Below are 16,657 nucleotides of genomic sequence, written 5' to 3'. Positions count from 1 at the left end.
TCTACCGTGGGAGGGAAAATAAATATGATTTATGGCATGCTTATATTGCAAAAATCTTACTTCTCCTTCTCACCATAAAGTGCACAGTGCAGCTAAAGGCATAAAAGCTAAGCACTGCAAACTCTTAGGGTAGGTACACTTAGACTAGTTTAAACAGCCTTTAACTTAATGCAATAACTTATCAAATAAAGCAGCCTTAACTGGTTTTAGTGTATCTACCTCAGGGGTTCACAGCAGCCAAACTAAAGCAAATCAGTGACACTGATGCAAAAAAGCCACAGGTGTTGTCTGGTCTCTTTAAGATAGCTTGGTGTACTGTTTTTACACAAGGCTGCAAGAAATACATGCATTTGCATCGTTTATGAGCAGATTGAGGGCAACACAAGATATTTAGTTTCCATAACCCATAAAATATTTGGGTTTCATGGGAGTGAGGCAAGGTTTAGAACACTACACAGGGAAGGCAGCACCAATATCAAATCCTTCCTGAAGTCCTGCAATCCTGCAAGCACTTTCAAATCCAAGCTGCAACACACTTGGCAGTTCTGCAAGCTTTTGTTATTCCTCAGCTTCTTTCCCAGCAGGTTATTTTACACAAGTGACCGTTATGACACATGAACATGAGCTCTTCATAAAAACACTGTATTTATCTTCCTGGTTTTGAATACCCTCCCTTGTTTACTCTTGGTGGCAGCCAGCTAATAAGTTATTTTATGAGTGGCTGCCAGTCTCCCAGCTTATAATTTCTGAGGTCTGATGTTAAATAGGCATCAATTCCAAGGTAGGGAATGGCCACTGTAAGTAGCTGTAGAACAGCTTAAAAGATAATGGTTCCATTTTACTTTGAGATACAAGCAAAAAAAAAGGATATGCACACAACAAAATCCATTGGATTAGCATTGAGTTTTTACAAATTAATGTTAAATTAACTATTAAACAGAAGTTAAGAAATAATTGCTATTGTTCAGTTAAAGACAATTTGAACATCTCTCTCTTGCAAATTAACTACCTTGGACTAATCTGTGCTTGCACAACCAGCCTTCCTTTTATGTGCATCTTTCTGAAAAGGTTTAATTTGTCTTGCAGGACTGACATATGAAATCAGTTGAGGATGCTCAGTAGCCCTAAAAGGAACTGGTCTACATACGTGCATCACTTATGGGCAAAGCCTAGCTGTAGTCCTGCCTGTAATAACACTTCTATTGCTATATGTGGGGCCAGGACTTCAATTGCATAACTTACATCAACAAGTGAACAAAAGCCCAGTTCTGTCTTACAGCCTCTTGCCATGCCTTGCAAACCACCCAGCACAATTCCAGGTGGCCAACCCGGTTCAAATAGCTGGTAAAAAAAACACTGAGAAAGGAGCTACCACTTTAAAAGACGTGGTGGTAAAGATATTGGCTTAATGGTCAGCTTTTCTGGCTCACAAACACTAGCTAAACTAATAACTCAAGTCCCAGTAGAGTCCACATCATTCTTCTGAGCTATATATGCTGAGCATCAGGAATTCAATTGCAGGGAGGTCCTCCATATGATACTTTAAAAACCATGCCTCAGCATCCCTGAAAGTGTTTCTCTTTCCCAATTGCCATGCAGTGTTCTACACCTCCCTTGGCTCTACCTCCACTCCAAAACTTTCAACACTTCCCTGTGAAGAGACATTATCTATTCACAGATACATGACATACTTCAGAGCAAAGACCACATAAAATAGAAATCATTATTATATAGTAAATGCATTTACAGACATTTCCAAGAGGAAAAAAAGAATCTGTAGAAAAATCCCCATGAAGCAGTGAAAAATTAAAGCTGGGTTTTGAATGCCCAGATCAAGGAGGTGAAGGCCCAGTTGGGAAAGCACAGAGTAGAGAGGACAAGCGTAGTTTACAGAAGGAAAGGAAAAATGCCTTCAGCCAAAATAGAAGCTTGATGTTTGGATTGTTCTCCTCTCCATTTAATTCCTCTCCTGTATTACTCTCTGGTGATGTGGTTAAATGTTCCAGGCAGATATTTATCTATAGCATGCCTCAATTACAAAATAACTAACTAACTAAATAAATTCAGGTTTGTTTCAAGCAGTTAAAAATGTTGAAGTATTATGAGAAGCTGGAACTCTCTATGGCTTGCTGTTTCCAAAGCTAGACCTCTCTGTTCCCCTAACCTGGCTCTGGAAATAGGATTTGGGTATTAGTAAAGATATAGTTAAAAGGACAAAATGTTTCTCTTGAAAAACTGGGAGCTATCAGCTCTGAAAATTTTCCAGAGTGAGTTACAACTTCATAGACCAAATTAAAACTAAGGTACTTGGTAGGATGAGAGGGATACATGCTGAGGAATGTTAACCTGTGGGATCTGTGGACTTGGGAAGAGCGAAATAAGGTCATAAGTCACTGCCTTCCTTGGCATGGCTTGGAAGAACTTGCCCTTCTTAGAGGTCAGTGACTTAATCCTTTAAAATGTGTTGGAAAGACGTAATTGAAAATATTCCTGGCTGAAACTGTGATTCCACCTTAAGAAGGCAACCATGAAGCAGACTCCTGGGTCCCTGGCCTCTCTGTAAACAGCATCTAAGAATGCAGTTTCAGTCCAGAAGTTTCCTCTGACTTGCATTTCCTCAAAAACAAGAATGCAAATGCACACTTGAATAAAAATATGAGCTGGTGAGGCCTTTTTCTTGTGGCAAACTCCAGCAAAATATTTCCTCCCACCTCAACATTCTTTGTAAAATATGCAGTGAAGGTGGGAAACATCTCTATATTTGTCTTTCTAAGCCAGCCAGCAAGTCTCTGTTCAAATGCTTCTCTGCAGGTGCTTGTTTAGTACCACCCATCACAACCCTGCACACTGACACCGAGTACCTGTTAAAACCTGTAGATTATAAACTCCACTCAGCAATACTGTCTCTTCCACCTCCCAGAATTTACCAGTATTGTAAAATACTGGTATAAGAGATGCTACACAGAAACATACCATATTAATTACAAAATTCCCAGGAAAAAAACCCACTCACCTAAGCATTTGGGGCAACACTGTCCAGCAGGAATGTGACTGAGGTGCTGGGGACATGAAAGAATGGGGCAGACTTCTTGGATGCACTGTGTCCTTCCACCCTGAAGGAAAATAGGCTCAGTTAGAAAAAAAAACAAAGCAAAATGTCAAGTAGACATGCACACACCCACACAGACGGGTAACAAGACTTGAAAAGCCTTAGCCAAAGCAGTATTTGCCAACAGAAATTTCTGCTTGCATCAGGCATAAAAGGAATGTGTACAACTGTCCTTCAACACTTTCTATATTGCTTGCAGAGACCTTGGATTATTCATATTTTTTAATTCCTTCAAGCAATGAATGTAATAGCTGAAGAAACAATATTTCTTGGTGGATATGAGAAAACCAGGGAGAATAAAATCATTATCCATGAACCCTTCCGGATGTTCAAACAAGTTATTGAGCAATTTTTTACATTATTCTTCACCTCCTGTGCCATGCCCTTCTAGGCTTGTCTGGGACAGGGATTAAGTGCTGAAGCAAGATGAGAGCAGGTGTTCTTCCACTATGCTCGTGACCTCAGAAACCAAATAAGCCAAAATCACTTAAGAAAGCACATTCTTGTTAGCCTTAGAGTCCAACTATGTAAACCCGGAAGGTCTGCTTTCTTCAGAAGACTGAAAACCAAGAGGGCATATGAAATTTTGAGAATGAATGTGGGGGGAAAACAGAAAAAAATAAGCAACCTGGACAGGATATATCCTAGTGTATCAATAAATATCAGAAAGAGAGAGGCAAAAAGCACAGCAAAGAGGAAAGCACAATATATGTACGTCTAAGATTAAATCAGGCAAGTGATCTTTGTTCTCATTCTGCTCTGTTGCCTGATTACTTCACTGTGCTTATAGAATACTGTGTTAAGCTCTGGACCCTCTGCCAACATGTGATGCATATGCTTATGAGAGGTCCAGGTTGTTAAACTTTAAAAATCAGTCTGCCTTTGTCTCAACAAGGGAAGTCAGCCCTTTTCATCCAACTGCCTGCCTTGTTTATCACTCAGAGCTGCAGGCTCATCCCAACAATAAGCTTTGTGTTCCTGGATGCCGTGATGGAAGACTTATGAACAGTCTCCTCCCACCTACACGCTGGATGCCTCTCAGGGCTCCCTGGGGAAAGATGGAAAAAGCCGTTCATTTTGAAGAGCTCTGTGCCTAAAATGATGGTATGCCATTCCACTCCTAATGGCCTCAGTGAATCATGTAAAAGCTTTTACACACAGGCAGACCTGCATAACACTATTATACAGAAAACAACATACTGACTGTACCCCCATTCTACAATGAGTTTTCAGGCACTGAAGTGTACCTGTCCCGTGGGGCTACCAAAGCATCCTGAATGCACATGGCTAAGGACTGCTCGTAATTCTTTCACTGCAGCATGCAGGAACACAGAGTTTATTGTAGGCTGAAATGACTGCTCTAAATTAAGGGTCAGACCAGCAACTTGACAAAACTAAATGAATTCTTCACTGATGTTCCTTATGATGCTCAGGGAATAGCTCTGTGAGAGGAGACACAGGTGCAGAATGAAAGAGAAAATACCAAAGAGGGCTCTCTGAAGCAGTGCCGTCATTCAGCCCAGGGAAAAAGGCTAAGAGAAGACAAAGTTCAAACTTCGGTGACAATTCAACAAATGGGAAAGTAGGGCATGGAGACCTCAGACAACCTGGTGACAGGATCAGGGTTACAACCGTGGAAGATAAACCACCAGTCCTTTCTTGCAACCTTGCTTCTGTATTTAAGACTCACATATCCTATGCCTCTGTGGAACTGCTCTGGAGTCTGGGTTCTCTGACAGATTAAATCAAAGCTCAGGATTAGCACGTTATTGAGACGTTGCCTTTGCAGCCTGTTGTACAGATATTTTTTAAAATACAAAATGCCATGGATAATGTAAAATATTTCTTCATTTCAGCCTTTTGTTTATACCTTCTTTTTTACCTCTTCTATTGGCCTCTCCTCTGCACAAAACAAACTAGTATAGTTGCATCTCTCTCTTTAGCCTACTGCTACTCCTGCTTCCAGCTGTAGCAGTGCTTTTTAACACCAAACTATTATCTAACTTGCTGCTGTCCCAGATAGGTGCTTCCAGGCTTGAATATCATGCTAGGGTGCAAGTTCAAAGACAGTCTGAAACAAATCAACCTGCAGCATTTAAATAAGAGTAATTCCACTTGCCCCACAGAGCTTAGACAGAGAGCTTATTGGGCACTATAAGGAAATATCAAAACCTACACAATATTCCTGTTTTCTTAAAAGCCTCAGTCATTGCAATTCAAACCACACAACGCATTCAGAATACCAGCTTTCAAAGCAGTATTAACTAGTGCTGCCAGTGCTTTAAATTGCATGGAATAGAGCTGTGTAGAAAAAACAGTGCAACAAAAGTTCAACAAAAAAATCAAGGGAAAAAATAACTCTGGAGAGCAAAAAGATTGGCTCTGGATGGCCTAAGCCAGGGTGGGAACTGCACAGTAAACACCTTGCCTCCTCCACCTCCCAATTACATCTACAGCTTTTAGCTCACATTTCCCTGTTAAGCATAACATCTCCCAGGCAGCCAGAATATTCCAGGTCCAAAGCAGCACCTTCCAGTAAAATCAAACCTGAACTGGAAGCCAGCACAGACCAATAAAGTACAAATGACATCTGCTTCCTGTGAGAAATGCTATTCAAGAGCTAAGCAAATAAATCCTTGAGCAATAGCTAACGTGAAGCCTTAATCAGGGGATGCTGCTGCAGTCCACAGTCCTCTGGAGGTAACAGATTTGTAAGAAAGCTACAGCCTACAATGAAAAGATTCACTTTTCACCTCAGAGACAAACAAAACCGCTGAAACTTCTGCCACCACTTTGTAGCTGCAAAACAGAGAAAGAGGCTCCCCGGCATCGGCTCAGAGGGTGTTATGGGCTGAGGTGTTGTCTCATCTCAGCAGCTTCCTCAAGAGATGGAAAAGAGAAATAGCACTCTCTAACTCTCCCATGAAAGGTCCATCTTTGAGAAAGACAGATAATGAGTCTCCCCTAAAATTAAAGCATCGAGCTGGTCTAGCTACCCGCCCATCCACTTCTGCTAAGCTCCTACCTTGACTATGATACTTCACTGTTCAATAAGGATACAAGAAACTTGGCAGAGTTGAGAGACGCGCCCATCCAGGCTGTGGCTGACTTCACTGGAGACACTGGATGAGGGACAGAGCGCAGTTTCTGGGCAGGCTACCCACATGCCTGGTGCACAGCACGTATGCAGCCTGTGTGCTAGGGCAGACGGAGGGAAAAATGTCTGCAGAAAAAACTGTCTGTCCAAAAACTCTCCAAAGGCTGGCAGCCTGCTGCAACTCATCTTCAAGAGCCTTGAGCTTCATCTACCATTAGGGTGAGAACAGTGACCATCAACAACAGAGCTGTCCTTGCCATAAGCAGATTTTGAAAGCACTTAGGAAATCTCAGAACAGAGGTTTCCATACTCCCAATTTGTTTGCTACTGACAATGAGCATATCTAAACTTAATAATATTTTATGTGTATGTTATTTAATGCTAAAGGTTAACTTCAGTATTATCAAGAACCATGTTTCTTGTGGGCATCTCATTTTCCATATTACTTTCAGGATTTATCTCTGTGCTTTAGTGAAACTATAAATCATCTGAAAAAGATTCCTCCCTAGTTTTGCCTTATGTTCACCTTGTGCTTGAAAGACTCTGCTAATCCTCCAACAGAAGTAAAATTTCCATTGATTTTGCAGAATATTTTGTCTAAGTTCTGGCATTAGGATTCAGCCCACAGTGGATTGTAGGCATTTACTTTTAACTTTCATTCTAGAAGAAGTGTGAAAGGTTTTATTTGTCGCCAGTGAGGCTATCCTTATAGAGGAAAGAACAAAACAAAACAAAACAAAACCAAACCATAAAGAAATATCAAAATTTCATTTCTCTCAACTGCAGGATACATATTCCAGATATTTAGAGCAAGGTCAGACACATACTGTCACCTCAGCAGGGGTTGCTGTAAGAACTAAGACAGATGTTCAAGGATGTCTCCAGCTATGAATAAAGATTTTACACCACCAGCATGACAAATACCTTTGGAAGTTCAACAGGGTCACTACTGAGCAAGTCTGCCCCATGCCAGTGCAAAAGAAGCCAAATAAACAACAAAACTCTATGACTGTTTGTCTTCAGCTGCTCTAGTGCAAGTGGAGGTGACTACAGACACCATGGACATATTAAGAGACATTATAATTTTTGTGACAGCTATGGCATAAAGGCAATGAATAGAAATCTGCTGATAAAGAGAGAGACATATCATTCGAGATCCATGTAATGATGAATATTATCAGTCTGGAAAAAAAAAAGATTAAAGCATACTAGGACTCCTATTTCACTCCACCACATTCGCTGATGTGTGTAAGGCTTCCTGCGTAAACTGGGTAGTGTATGGGCTTGCATACAGTTGTTGGTCAACAGGAATTCTGCCTAATATATTAACTACTGTGTGATAGTAAAGACTTCCACAAACTCCCAGACATGTGCTAAATACACAAAAGAGGTCAGAAACATGTGCTATGCAAACATCTTCAAAATGCTCCTGAAATCACACACTTGTAAACCCATACCTTGAGTTTACAATCAATTGTACAATCCCTCATGTATCATGGAAGTAGACTTCAGGGACAAAAATGAGAGGACACTGTATTTAGAGTGTGGGTTTAATCTGGAAATAAAATAGGTGTTCCCTCCCAAATCAAATGAAAGACACTCTGATTCATGTAAGAATGCAGATACAGTGCGTGGCAGACAGCCTCTGGAAGTAACCTCACCCTTACACAGTATTTGAGGGTCCCCGAAACAGTGGTGTCATATACAGTGAGAGTTCCCTGAAAGGGTCATGGGAGGGAGAAGGTTTTTAGGAAATGCACAAAGTAGTAAAACAGTTCTCAGCATAAAAGCAAAGAGCACATCAATCAGTTCAGCAAACAGACAGACGGACAAGCCAGAGCTTCCCACATCCCTGCACCGTGATCTGTTGTCTAGACTAGGATTTTAAAATGCCTCTTTGGAAAGTATTGGATAAAATTCAGAATAGGGAAGTCTTGAGCTTCATTTCAAAACTGCAGGTATTTATACTGCCTCGTGTGTGTTAGATTTTTAAATGCCGATCTAGATCTCAAATCCTATTTGCTGAGATATCACTGATATAGGAAGGCTTTAGAAAGCGGTCCTAGTGACAGTCTAAAGTGGTGTCCTAAGAACCACATGGGCAGCAAATACTCTAAAGAGCTCACCTTCATTTTAATACCAGATCATGCAGATCGGTGTGGATACAAATTACTGTCTTAAATGTTATAAAAATTACCCAAAATGTATATAGATTACATATGATAAGATGAAAGACTCTTATGAATAAATTTCTAGAGCAAAACTCTGGGCAAAGCAAAGGCACAATTCTTAAACTATCGTTTCCCATTGATTTCTCTCAAGTCTGCTACAAAAGCATTCCTTGATACAGCCAAGAGGAGGCTTAAAAACTCCACCAGTTTCTAGCAGGTAAAAGTTTGACTCTACACCTCTTCCTCCATGTGCATCCTTATGATACAAGTAGTTAGGTGTACTCTTTATGTCATAAACAAGCTGTATTAATAAGAAAGCTTGATTAATGTAACTTATTGTTAATGTAATAATTAATGTAAATTAATGTCCCCAAGCTCCTAGCAAGTTGCAAGCATGGTTACAAAGTGTCACAGTTAGAACATCTTGACCTAAAACCAGGAACCTCATTCTTTTGGAAGTTAATCCGTATGTGGTTGTATCCAGCTGCAGAGGAATTAACTAAATTATCCATTAGTTAGTAATTTATGGTAGGATGAAGCTTCTAAATACTGTCATGCTTTCCATCAACCAAATACCATGTGTACAAAGTGACTCGTCTTAAGTGCCAAGCCAATCCAGTCTTGCCATCTATTCCTCTTCTCAAGAGCCACATTTCCTGGAATTGCTTAGATGAAGGAAAGAATTTTTCTCTTTTCCAGAAGGAAGTGGTGTGCTGCATTTGCTGAAATATCACAGCATCCTCCTAGAGAGTGAAGTACACTGTGCTGGGGTATAGCTCTCCACTTTGAAACTGGACTGCTGGGGAGCTGCTGGTCCTGGTTCTTTCAAGTTTTGAAACACAATTTGCACCAACTCTCCTGTAAGAGGAGGTGGAGAACCAGTGTATTTTTTGGCCTTGGGTGACAGGGAACATTCTGGAAAATGAAATGTTAGGTTGCACAGTAGCTTGCTTTAAGTATGCACAGGCAGAGACACTGCTCCTAAAATTTCACAGTTGCTGGAACTGCAGCAGGGCTCCTTGGGGAAGGTCAGGTGGTGCTCTGCTCTCAGCCAGGGGACTCAGTGCAACCAGCACTTGGTCATATTTCTCCTGTCTAATAGCGCTTTGCAGAAGGATTGCTGGGATTATATTGCATCTGGCCTCACAATCCGGCTGAAATCAAATCTCTTGCTGACCCACCAGCCTAGCTACAGAGTCGAGCAGCTGAACAGCCAGAAACCCTCTGGGCTCCAGGGCTTATGCAGTGAGCTCTTGGCTCTGTTGAAAGTGATGTTGTAAATAGCCCCTCTTCACCTGGAAGCCATGAAAGGTTTAATCACGGTGTGATTTTTCCCTTTCAGGCTGATTTCCTAAGGAAAGAAGGCTTATGCAGGCACAAACTGGGCACACCTGTGGCTTGTGAATCCCTCATCAGCCTCAGCCACAGATGATCGAGGGACTCCTCTGAAAAAGGTATATAGACATAAAATAGCAAAAATTGAAATAGCATTGAGATCTCAAGGACATGAAGTTCCTGCAAGTTTTGTCAAAACCAGACTGCTGCAGACAGCAGGGCCCAGTTTCTTTCCCAGAAAGGACACCGGAAAGCATCGCAGTGTCAGGCAGCAGCTGGTCCAGGCAACATCTCCCACACCTCCTGCCTTTTGCTTGGTGCTTGTGTCATGTGCACTGCAGGAAAACTCAGATTATTGCAGTTAGGGCAGATAAAGGAGCAAGGGCCACACATCCATAGAAACAGAACTTCATTACTTCTGCTGCTCCTGGAACAATATCTCTATTCCTAGGTTAGCAGGGGCAATGGGACATAAAACAGATCTGTGTCCCATACCCATTGCACCATTCCCATGAGATGAGGCATTTTTCTTCCTCACTTTCCTGTTTTGTTTTTTTTTCCCAGTACCTATGCAGATTCAAGATACCTGTGTTCCAGACTGGCCTGTAACTACCCTGAGTGCTGGATGCTTTCAGCTGGAGCCTACATACTTATTCTGCTTTGGAAACTTTTATCTTATTAATCCTTCTCCTGGACTCCTCAAGAACTCAGGCTTTTCCAGGGATAGACCTGTTTCTCTCAATAAATCTCTCCTGCAAGCAGACATAATGTGTCCCACAAATTATTTTGTCTTTCGTTAGGTACTCCTTAACATCTCTAAAGTTACATGCAGAAAGGCAAAGCTTTCAACTCTAATATAAGTGCCTACTCCTTCTTCTGCTAGCTGATAGTGAGTTAAAAAAATCAACAGTATCTTTCCATAGCTCAGAGATGCCTGGATTCATGCTACACCTCAAACACCCCTGTGGGCTGCTTAATTCTCCCAGGCACTGTTCCCAGCAGCAGAGCATCACTTCTCAGAATATTTTTCCCAGCAAAAGAGCATCTAGAAAGTTATCTTCATTTTCTCAATTTTACCAGCGATGCCTAATGCTCATAGCGGGTTAGTTCTTGCTTTCAGCATGCAGATTATTGGCCAGCATCTCAAATCCAGCTTTTCCTCTAGTCTGAATCCTTTCACATCACCTCCATTACTTGCTGCCATTTCACACACTTACTAATCAAACTCTCTTCTTTGCTGCAGCTCACATTAAACTGATTACTGCCAATGCACCTTATATAGTCCATGCTGGGTAGCAGTATCCAAAGGGTTCAGACTCCTGAAGTTAAAACCAGCTTTTTATTAACAGAGAGCTACTTAACAGAAATGCTGCACTCACGGTACAACTGCATGTACCCTCCACACGTCTTGGTGTTTTCTATAAACTAGACATCCTTCTACAGGCTATGCTTCCCCTGCCAGTTGCTGCACAGGGCACACTCAAACATGCCAAGTCATCTCTACGAACACTGCTATGGAAAACAGGGGTAGGGATGTAGGGCTGTACAGCCCTCACTATAGCACAATGCCATTCTATAATGCTGGAGGTTAGAAGACACACACCTGGTGGAAGAGGTGGATTTAAAAGCAGGATGTAGGCAAGGACTGCGTCAAAGGTCATACAAATCAGTTGGAGTCTTTCCATTGATTTTCAGTCCACTTTGGATGACAGCATTTTGAACAAAAGTCCCAGAAGTTGCCCAGGGCAATGGTGAAAAATGGTGAAACGGAGCCAAGATAACCGTGTAAGCAGGAAGGGGCCAGGAGGGCAGCCCCACACTGCAGGAAGGGGCAGAGCTCTCCTCCACCTTGGGAATAAAGTGCAGCAGCTTCTGGGGGACAGCAGAAGGGAAGCAAAGACATTGGCAAGGAAACGATTCTGGCATGCCACTGCAGGAGAGAGTTCAGCTATTTGTGACTAATTTAGCTGTTACACCAGAGGTCTCCAGTGACTATGGATGTTTTGCTGTGACCCGCATGATCATTTATTTCTTTTCTCAAAAGAACTGTTTCTATGAAAAATGGCAATAAGACATGTTATGCTGGAAACTGTCTGTGGCCAGAAAACCTATTAAAAACCACTAACAGGCTTCTTCAGCCTATTCATGTCCCATCCCAGATAATAACAAATTTAGGGTTAAATCCAAGGGACTTTCCTAACTTCAGTTATTAGAAGCAGAGCAGTAGCTCTGTAAAGCAGGTCCTGGCTTCTTGCAGCCATGACTTTTCCCCTGAATCAGTTGGAGGCTGCTTTGTTTTCACTGGCATCAAGAACACATGAAGCACAGTCCAGTGGGTGTACGGTTGTTTATACACCACCAGTGCATTTGCATAATGTTTCAAAGTCCTAACCCAATGCCTGCAAAATGATAGTCACTGCCACAGTATATTTATATATATAAATAGCACTTGCTTTTCATAAGACAAACTTGCTCAAAGGTTTTCCTTTTTTTTTCTTTTTTTCTTCTCTTTTTGTGCAGCATAAGCTTTGTGATACTATCTTACAAGCTCTTCTTGCTATGTCCTACAGTAAATGGTACTTCTATAAACCCCACACTTCGGCAGTATCGGTGAACTACCTTCACCCCCGCTTCCAATTCCCACATTACAGTGCAGTACTGGCCTCCCTTCTAAGAACAGCTTTTCCTTCAGAACAGTTCGTTCAGAGAGATACACAGTTATTAAATCCCGCCAGTGTCCCCAGAATGTTTCTTGCACACACAGAATACTAGTACCATTGTGGTCCTGAGAAAGGTGACAATTCTGACTCTCACTTCATCATCATTCTTTAAAATACTTGGTCACGACAAGAAACTGTACAGATGTATCCGCACAGCTTTGCCTTAGAGCATTAGTTTTAAATAATTCGCCTTGAGTTATCTACAGGACTAAATTGCAAGACTCCAGTGAATTAAATTTCCAAATGCCCAAATCCTGACATCTGGCATTTAGATACAAAATAAAGGCTTAATTTTCAACGGTATGGATCTTTCTTGTAGACAATATGAATGTCATTTCATTGCATGGCTTGAAGCTTCATTTTTTTGGAAGTGCAAATGTATAAACAAGGTCATGAATAAAGCCAACCAGGGTCGTTCTTGGAAGAGGAAAAAACCACACAATTTTGAAGAAGGTGCCTACACACCTGAATTTGGAAAAACTGTTATTAGGTCAAAACCTACCAGAATAGACCACACCAAGTCACTGTTCTATTCACAAACAAAAAGAACAAATCTCCTTCAGTGATTCAGAGCAATGAGGTATTGGAGAGATTGAGACTTATTCCTTTGCTGGCTGTTTCTATGGTTTATGGATGCCCTTGCCTGAAGGTCTGATAATAAAACACGCAGATATCTGTAGAAATTTATAGTAAAATAAATCATACTGTTGTAGTAGTAGTAAGGACACTACTAGCTTTTTACAAGACCTTTATGCATGCGCATACCCTCCTTAAATGTTATGCTTCAAGTATACTGCTGAGGTAACCTCAGGAAATATAGGATTACATACACACTGCTTCCTTAATGCATCCATCAAAGGTTTTCATTAACAGGAGATCCTGTTTGTCCTAAGCACTTAGCAAAGAGAGTTAAAAATACACTTTGAAGTGTTATGCAGACTTTAGGAAGAGAAAGTGCTAAACTGCAGCTCATTCAGAGTACTTCTTGGAAGTAAAGTTTTAGGAAAACTAGGCTATTTTTATGAAACCAGCAGGTTGTGAAACTGTGTCGACACTGAAACAGTCACAAGGGTAGCTCAGTCTACCTACAGTGGTGTAGGATGAGACTCACTGTAGGCCAACACTACTTAGCCCTAGTAACATTCCTAATACCACAGTGTATGATTCCACTGCTTTGTACTATCTAGAGCTGTCTCTCCCCAGAGATACGGTTTGGCTTTACTCAAAGGTAGGGCACACTCCAACCTGTGATCACGGGAAAGTAACAAATTTTAGTCTTAAACACAAGCCAGAGCAAGGAGTGCTGAGGAATCTGCGGCTTTCCAGGAATAGCCTTGGGAAGCACTTTGATTAGGAACCATTTACAAATTACAGTTCTTCTACTGCTTCCTCATTTCTCCACGGGTAATGACTTACAGAAGCATCAGCAGCAAATTCTGACACTTCCCAGACCTGACTAGCAAGACTCGTAGGGGAATAAGGTTCTTCCCTCCTTCCTAGCTTGCAAACCATCTGCATATGCATGGACAGAGGGTGGATGAAATCATAAGAAGTCAGTTCCTTCTTCACAGCCCTGCACTGCCCATGACATACACTCAGGTCTCCCCTGTCTTTTCTTCCAACTTTTTCCCCAATAAAGTTCATATCCAGCTACTGCTATTAATTTATGGCTGAGATCCTGTTGCTAATTACTGGCTTCTCGTTGGCAGCAATGCATCTGTAAAGGGCTGATGCCCAGATCTATAAAGATCATAGGTTCCTCAGGGACAGCTTAGGCATGATGTAGAACCTACAGAAATATGGGTTTAACCATTTAGGCAGCTATAGCATGCCAGGGCTGGCTATATTTTGGCCAGGCCAGCTCTTCTGGCACCTGCCTAAAGGCCTGTGCTCTTCTTCCTCTGGATCAGAGCTGTTATGGCAAGCCAACCAGCTTGGCACTTCTCTCTGAGCTAAGCTCACATGACATTTCACAAACTGGACGGTCTTATACCTCAGATCTTTGTAAAGGCCATATGTATAGGCCATGGTCAGGCCATAGCACATGGGCAACCTCATTCAAAAAAACTGCTGCAGGAGTTGGAAACACTTCTATCTACCTTTCCAATAGCATCCTGCTAACGAAAGCACTTCAGAATAGAGGTGCAGCCCAAAGCAAAGGCACTCTTTATAAAGCAACACCACCGAGCAGTCAAAAAGGAAAAGATACATATGAAAGTATTAGGTCGTCTAGAAAGAAGGATTATGTTTCTAGAACCTAATGAAGAGGGCACATACCACAAAGGAAGAATTTTTCAAATACTTACTTCATATTAAGACTAAAAATGGGGGTCACACCACAAGCAATTGGAAATGCAAATTACAATGCATTCTTGTATTTGGCTTTCTGCTTTATCATCAAAAGCCTTTAGTAGTCCCTAAGAGAGATAATAAGCAAGCAAATAAAATTTGGGTTTGGTTGCAAGGGTAGGTCTCTCCTCGGCCCTGTTAAGTCTCCTTTGTACCTGTCTAATGATGTAAAATGGTCTTAAAATCAGTGTAAAGTGACTCATTAAAGATTCCCATAGGAAACAGAATCATACATTTTTATGTGTAGGATTTGTTGAGTAACTGGAAAGAAGTTAAGTTAATTAGCAGAGCAAAGACATTGGAAAAAAATGTGAATTATTTATATTGTAACCCTCATCCCACAGGCACTTTGATAATTTGCTTCTCAAAAAGTTCTTGTCTTTTTTTCCCTACTCTTCATTTTTTTAAACATGCTCCTGAGATTACAATCTACAACTCTCTCCTCAGCAAGTTTTCAGCATTTGCAGTATTCTTAGCTGCACGCACTTCCAGTTATTAACCTTCCCTCTACTCATGCTGGCCTTGCAGGGAGGTTCGCTGATAATGTGAGAAAGTGTCATTTAAAATTATTCCATAGCAGGGAACAGCTACACACTCCAACCTATTAATTATTGTAAGTTACCACTAATGGTAGCTATACCTTTCAAAATGATACGATATTTTTTACTATTTCAAAAAACAGACCCATCATGTAAAACAGCTGCCATGTTTATTTAGATAAGTGCTCCTCCACTCTTATAAGCGGAGGCTGATGACAGATGTGTTTTTAAGGGAAAAATATTAACTCTAGAAATGTCAGCATCTGCTTCTTTTCTGCATAGCCTTACAGATTCACGCATCATTTTTCATCCACTAAGAGAATTTCTTTTTTCTTACAGAGAATCTAAAAACATGGGTGTAAATTACCGGTCCCGAGGCCTGACAGTTTTATTAGCATGTCATTGATGCTACACGTGTTAGGTCTGATTAGGTATAGAGAGTGGCTGGTTTCCACAGCCCATTCCTTGCGGGATGAGGAAGGCTTGCCTTCTTCCCTGAAAGGAATTTTCCACCTGACTGTTCCACTTCTGTGAATCAGTATTTGCTAAAGTTACAAGGTGCTGTACAAAAGTGCTGTATGTAGTTCCTGGGGTTACTGGAGAGAAAGAGATGAAAAAAACCACAAAGAAACATTTTCTACTGAATTCAAGAAGGAATCCAGCTTTCTGGCTCACACAGCTAGCATGCTATAATTCATTTCCATGTATTTAGTAGAGTAATTGTTGTTCTTTTTATCATGCACATAGTACTGTTAGTAGATACGGCAGAGGAAGCCCTATACCTTACTCACTACATATGCACAAAGAACACCTCCTACACCTTCACCCTCCCTGACAGAGGAGCTCTGCAGTACTCCCATTGCCTCCCAGAGAAATGCATGCCAAAAGAAAATATCACTCAAGGGTAATTACGTACAAACAAACCACGAGCAGACAAATGGACAAACAGCACTGAGAAGGTGGCTGCTAACCATCAGCAATTCAAGACAAACCATCTTCCAGTTAGTGACCAGTTAGAGCAAATTAGAGCTGTAAGAATGGACCGCACTAGCTAAGTTTTCCCTCTGGGCAAAATTCACAAACCTGACACTATCCTGTGCCATCTCAGACCCAGTGACCACCTAAGACATTTGCATGGCACTGGCAGGCCCATACCTTCCTGGCCCACCAGCAAGCAGCCAGGTACGCTACTCAATGGTACAAAAATTAATAACCACGCTGAATAACCAAAACCTCTCCTACCCCAAATGGCAGCTCTTCTCCACAGCTGGCTATTTTTGCTTCATACTATGCTCAGGTTGTTACCCTACATGTTTTAGTGACAGTGAGACCTCTCC

The 16,657-nt window shown here is 41.4% G+C and overlaps 1 protein-coding gene across 2 annotated transcripts in view; it reads right to left on the bottom strand.

The window, feature by feature from the left end:
- Positions 1–16,657, bottom strand: part of BMPER (BMP binding endothelial regulator) — a 145,182-nt gene that overhangs the window by 67,914 nt on the left and 60,611 nt on the right. For both annotated transcript variants that reach the window (XM_037387200.1, XM_037387201.1), the window contains exon 7: positions 3,014–3,113. In XM_037387200.1, coding sequence (XP_037243097.1) covers positions 3,014–3,113 — 100 coding nt within the window. The remainder of the gene's footprint in view (positions 1–3,013; positions 3,114–16,657) is intronic.

Source organism: Falco rusticolus, chromosome 4, assembly GCF_015220075.1.
Source record: "Falco rusticolus isolate bFalRus1 chromosome 4, bFalRus1.pri, whole genome shotgun sequence".
In the NCBI taxonomy this organism is placed as follows: domain Eukaryota; kingdom Metazoa; phylum Chordata; class Aves; order Falconiformes; family Falconidae; genus Falco; species Falco rusticolus.
This window is presented reverse-complemented; position numbering and strand designations above follow the sequence as displayed.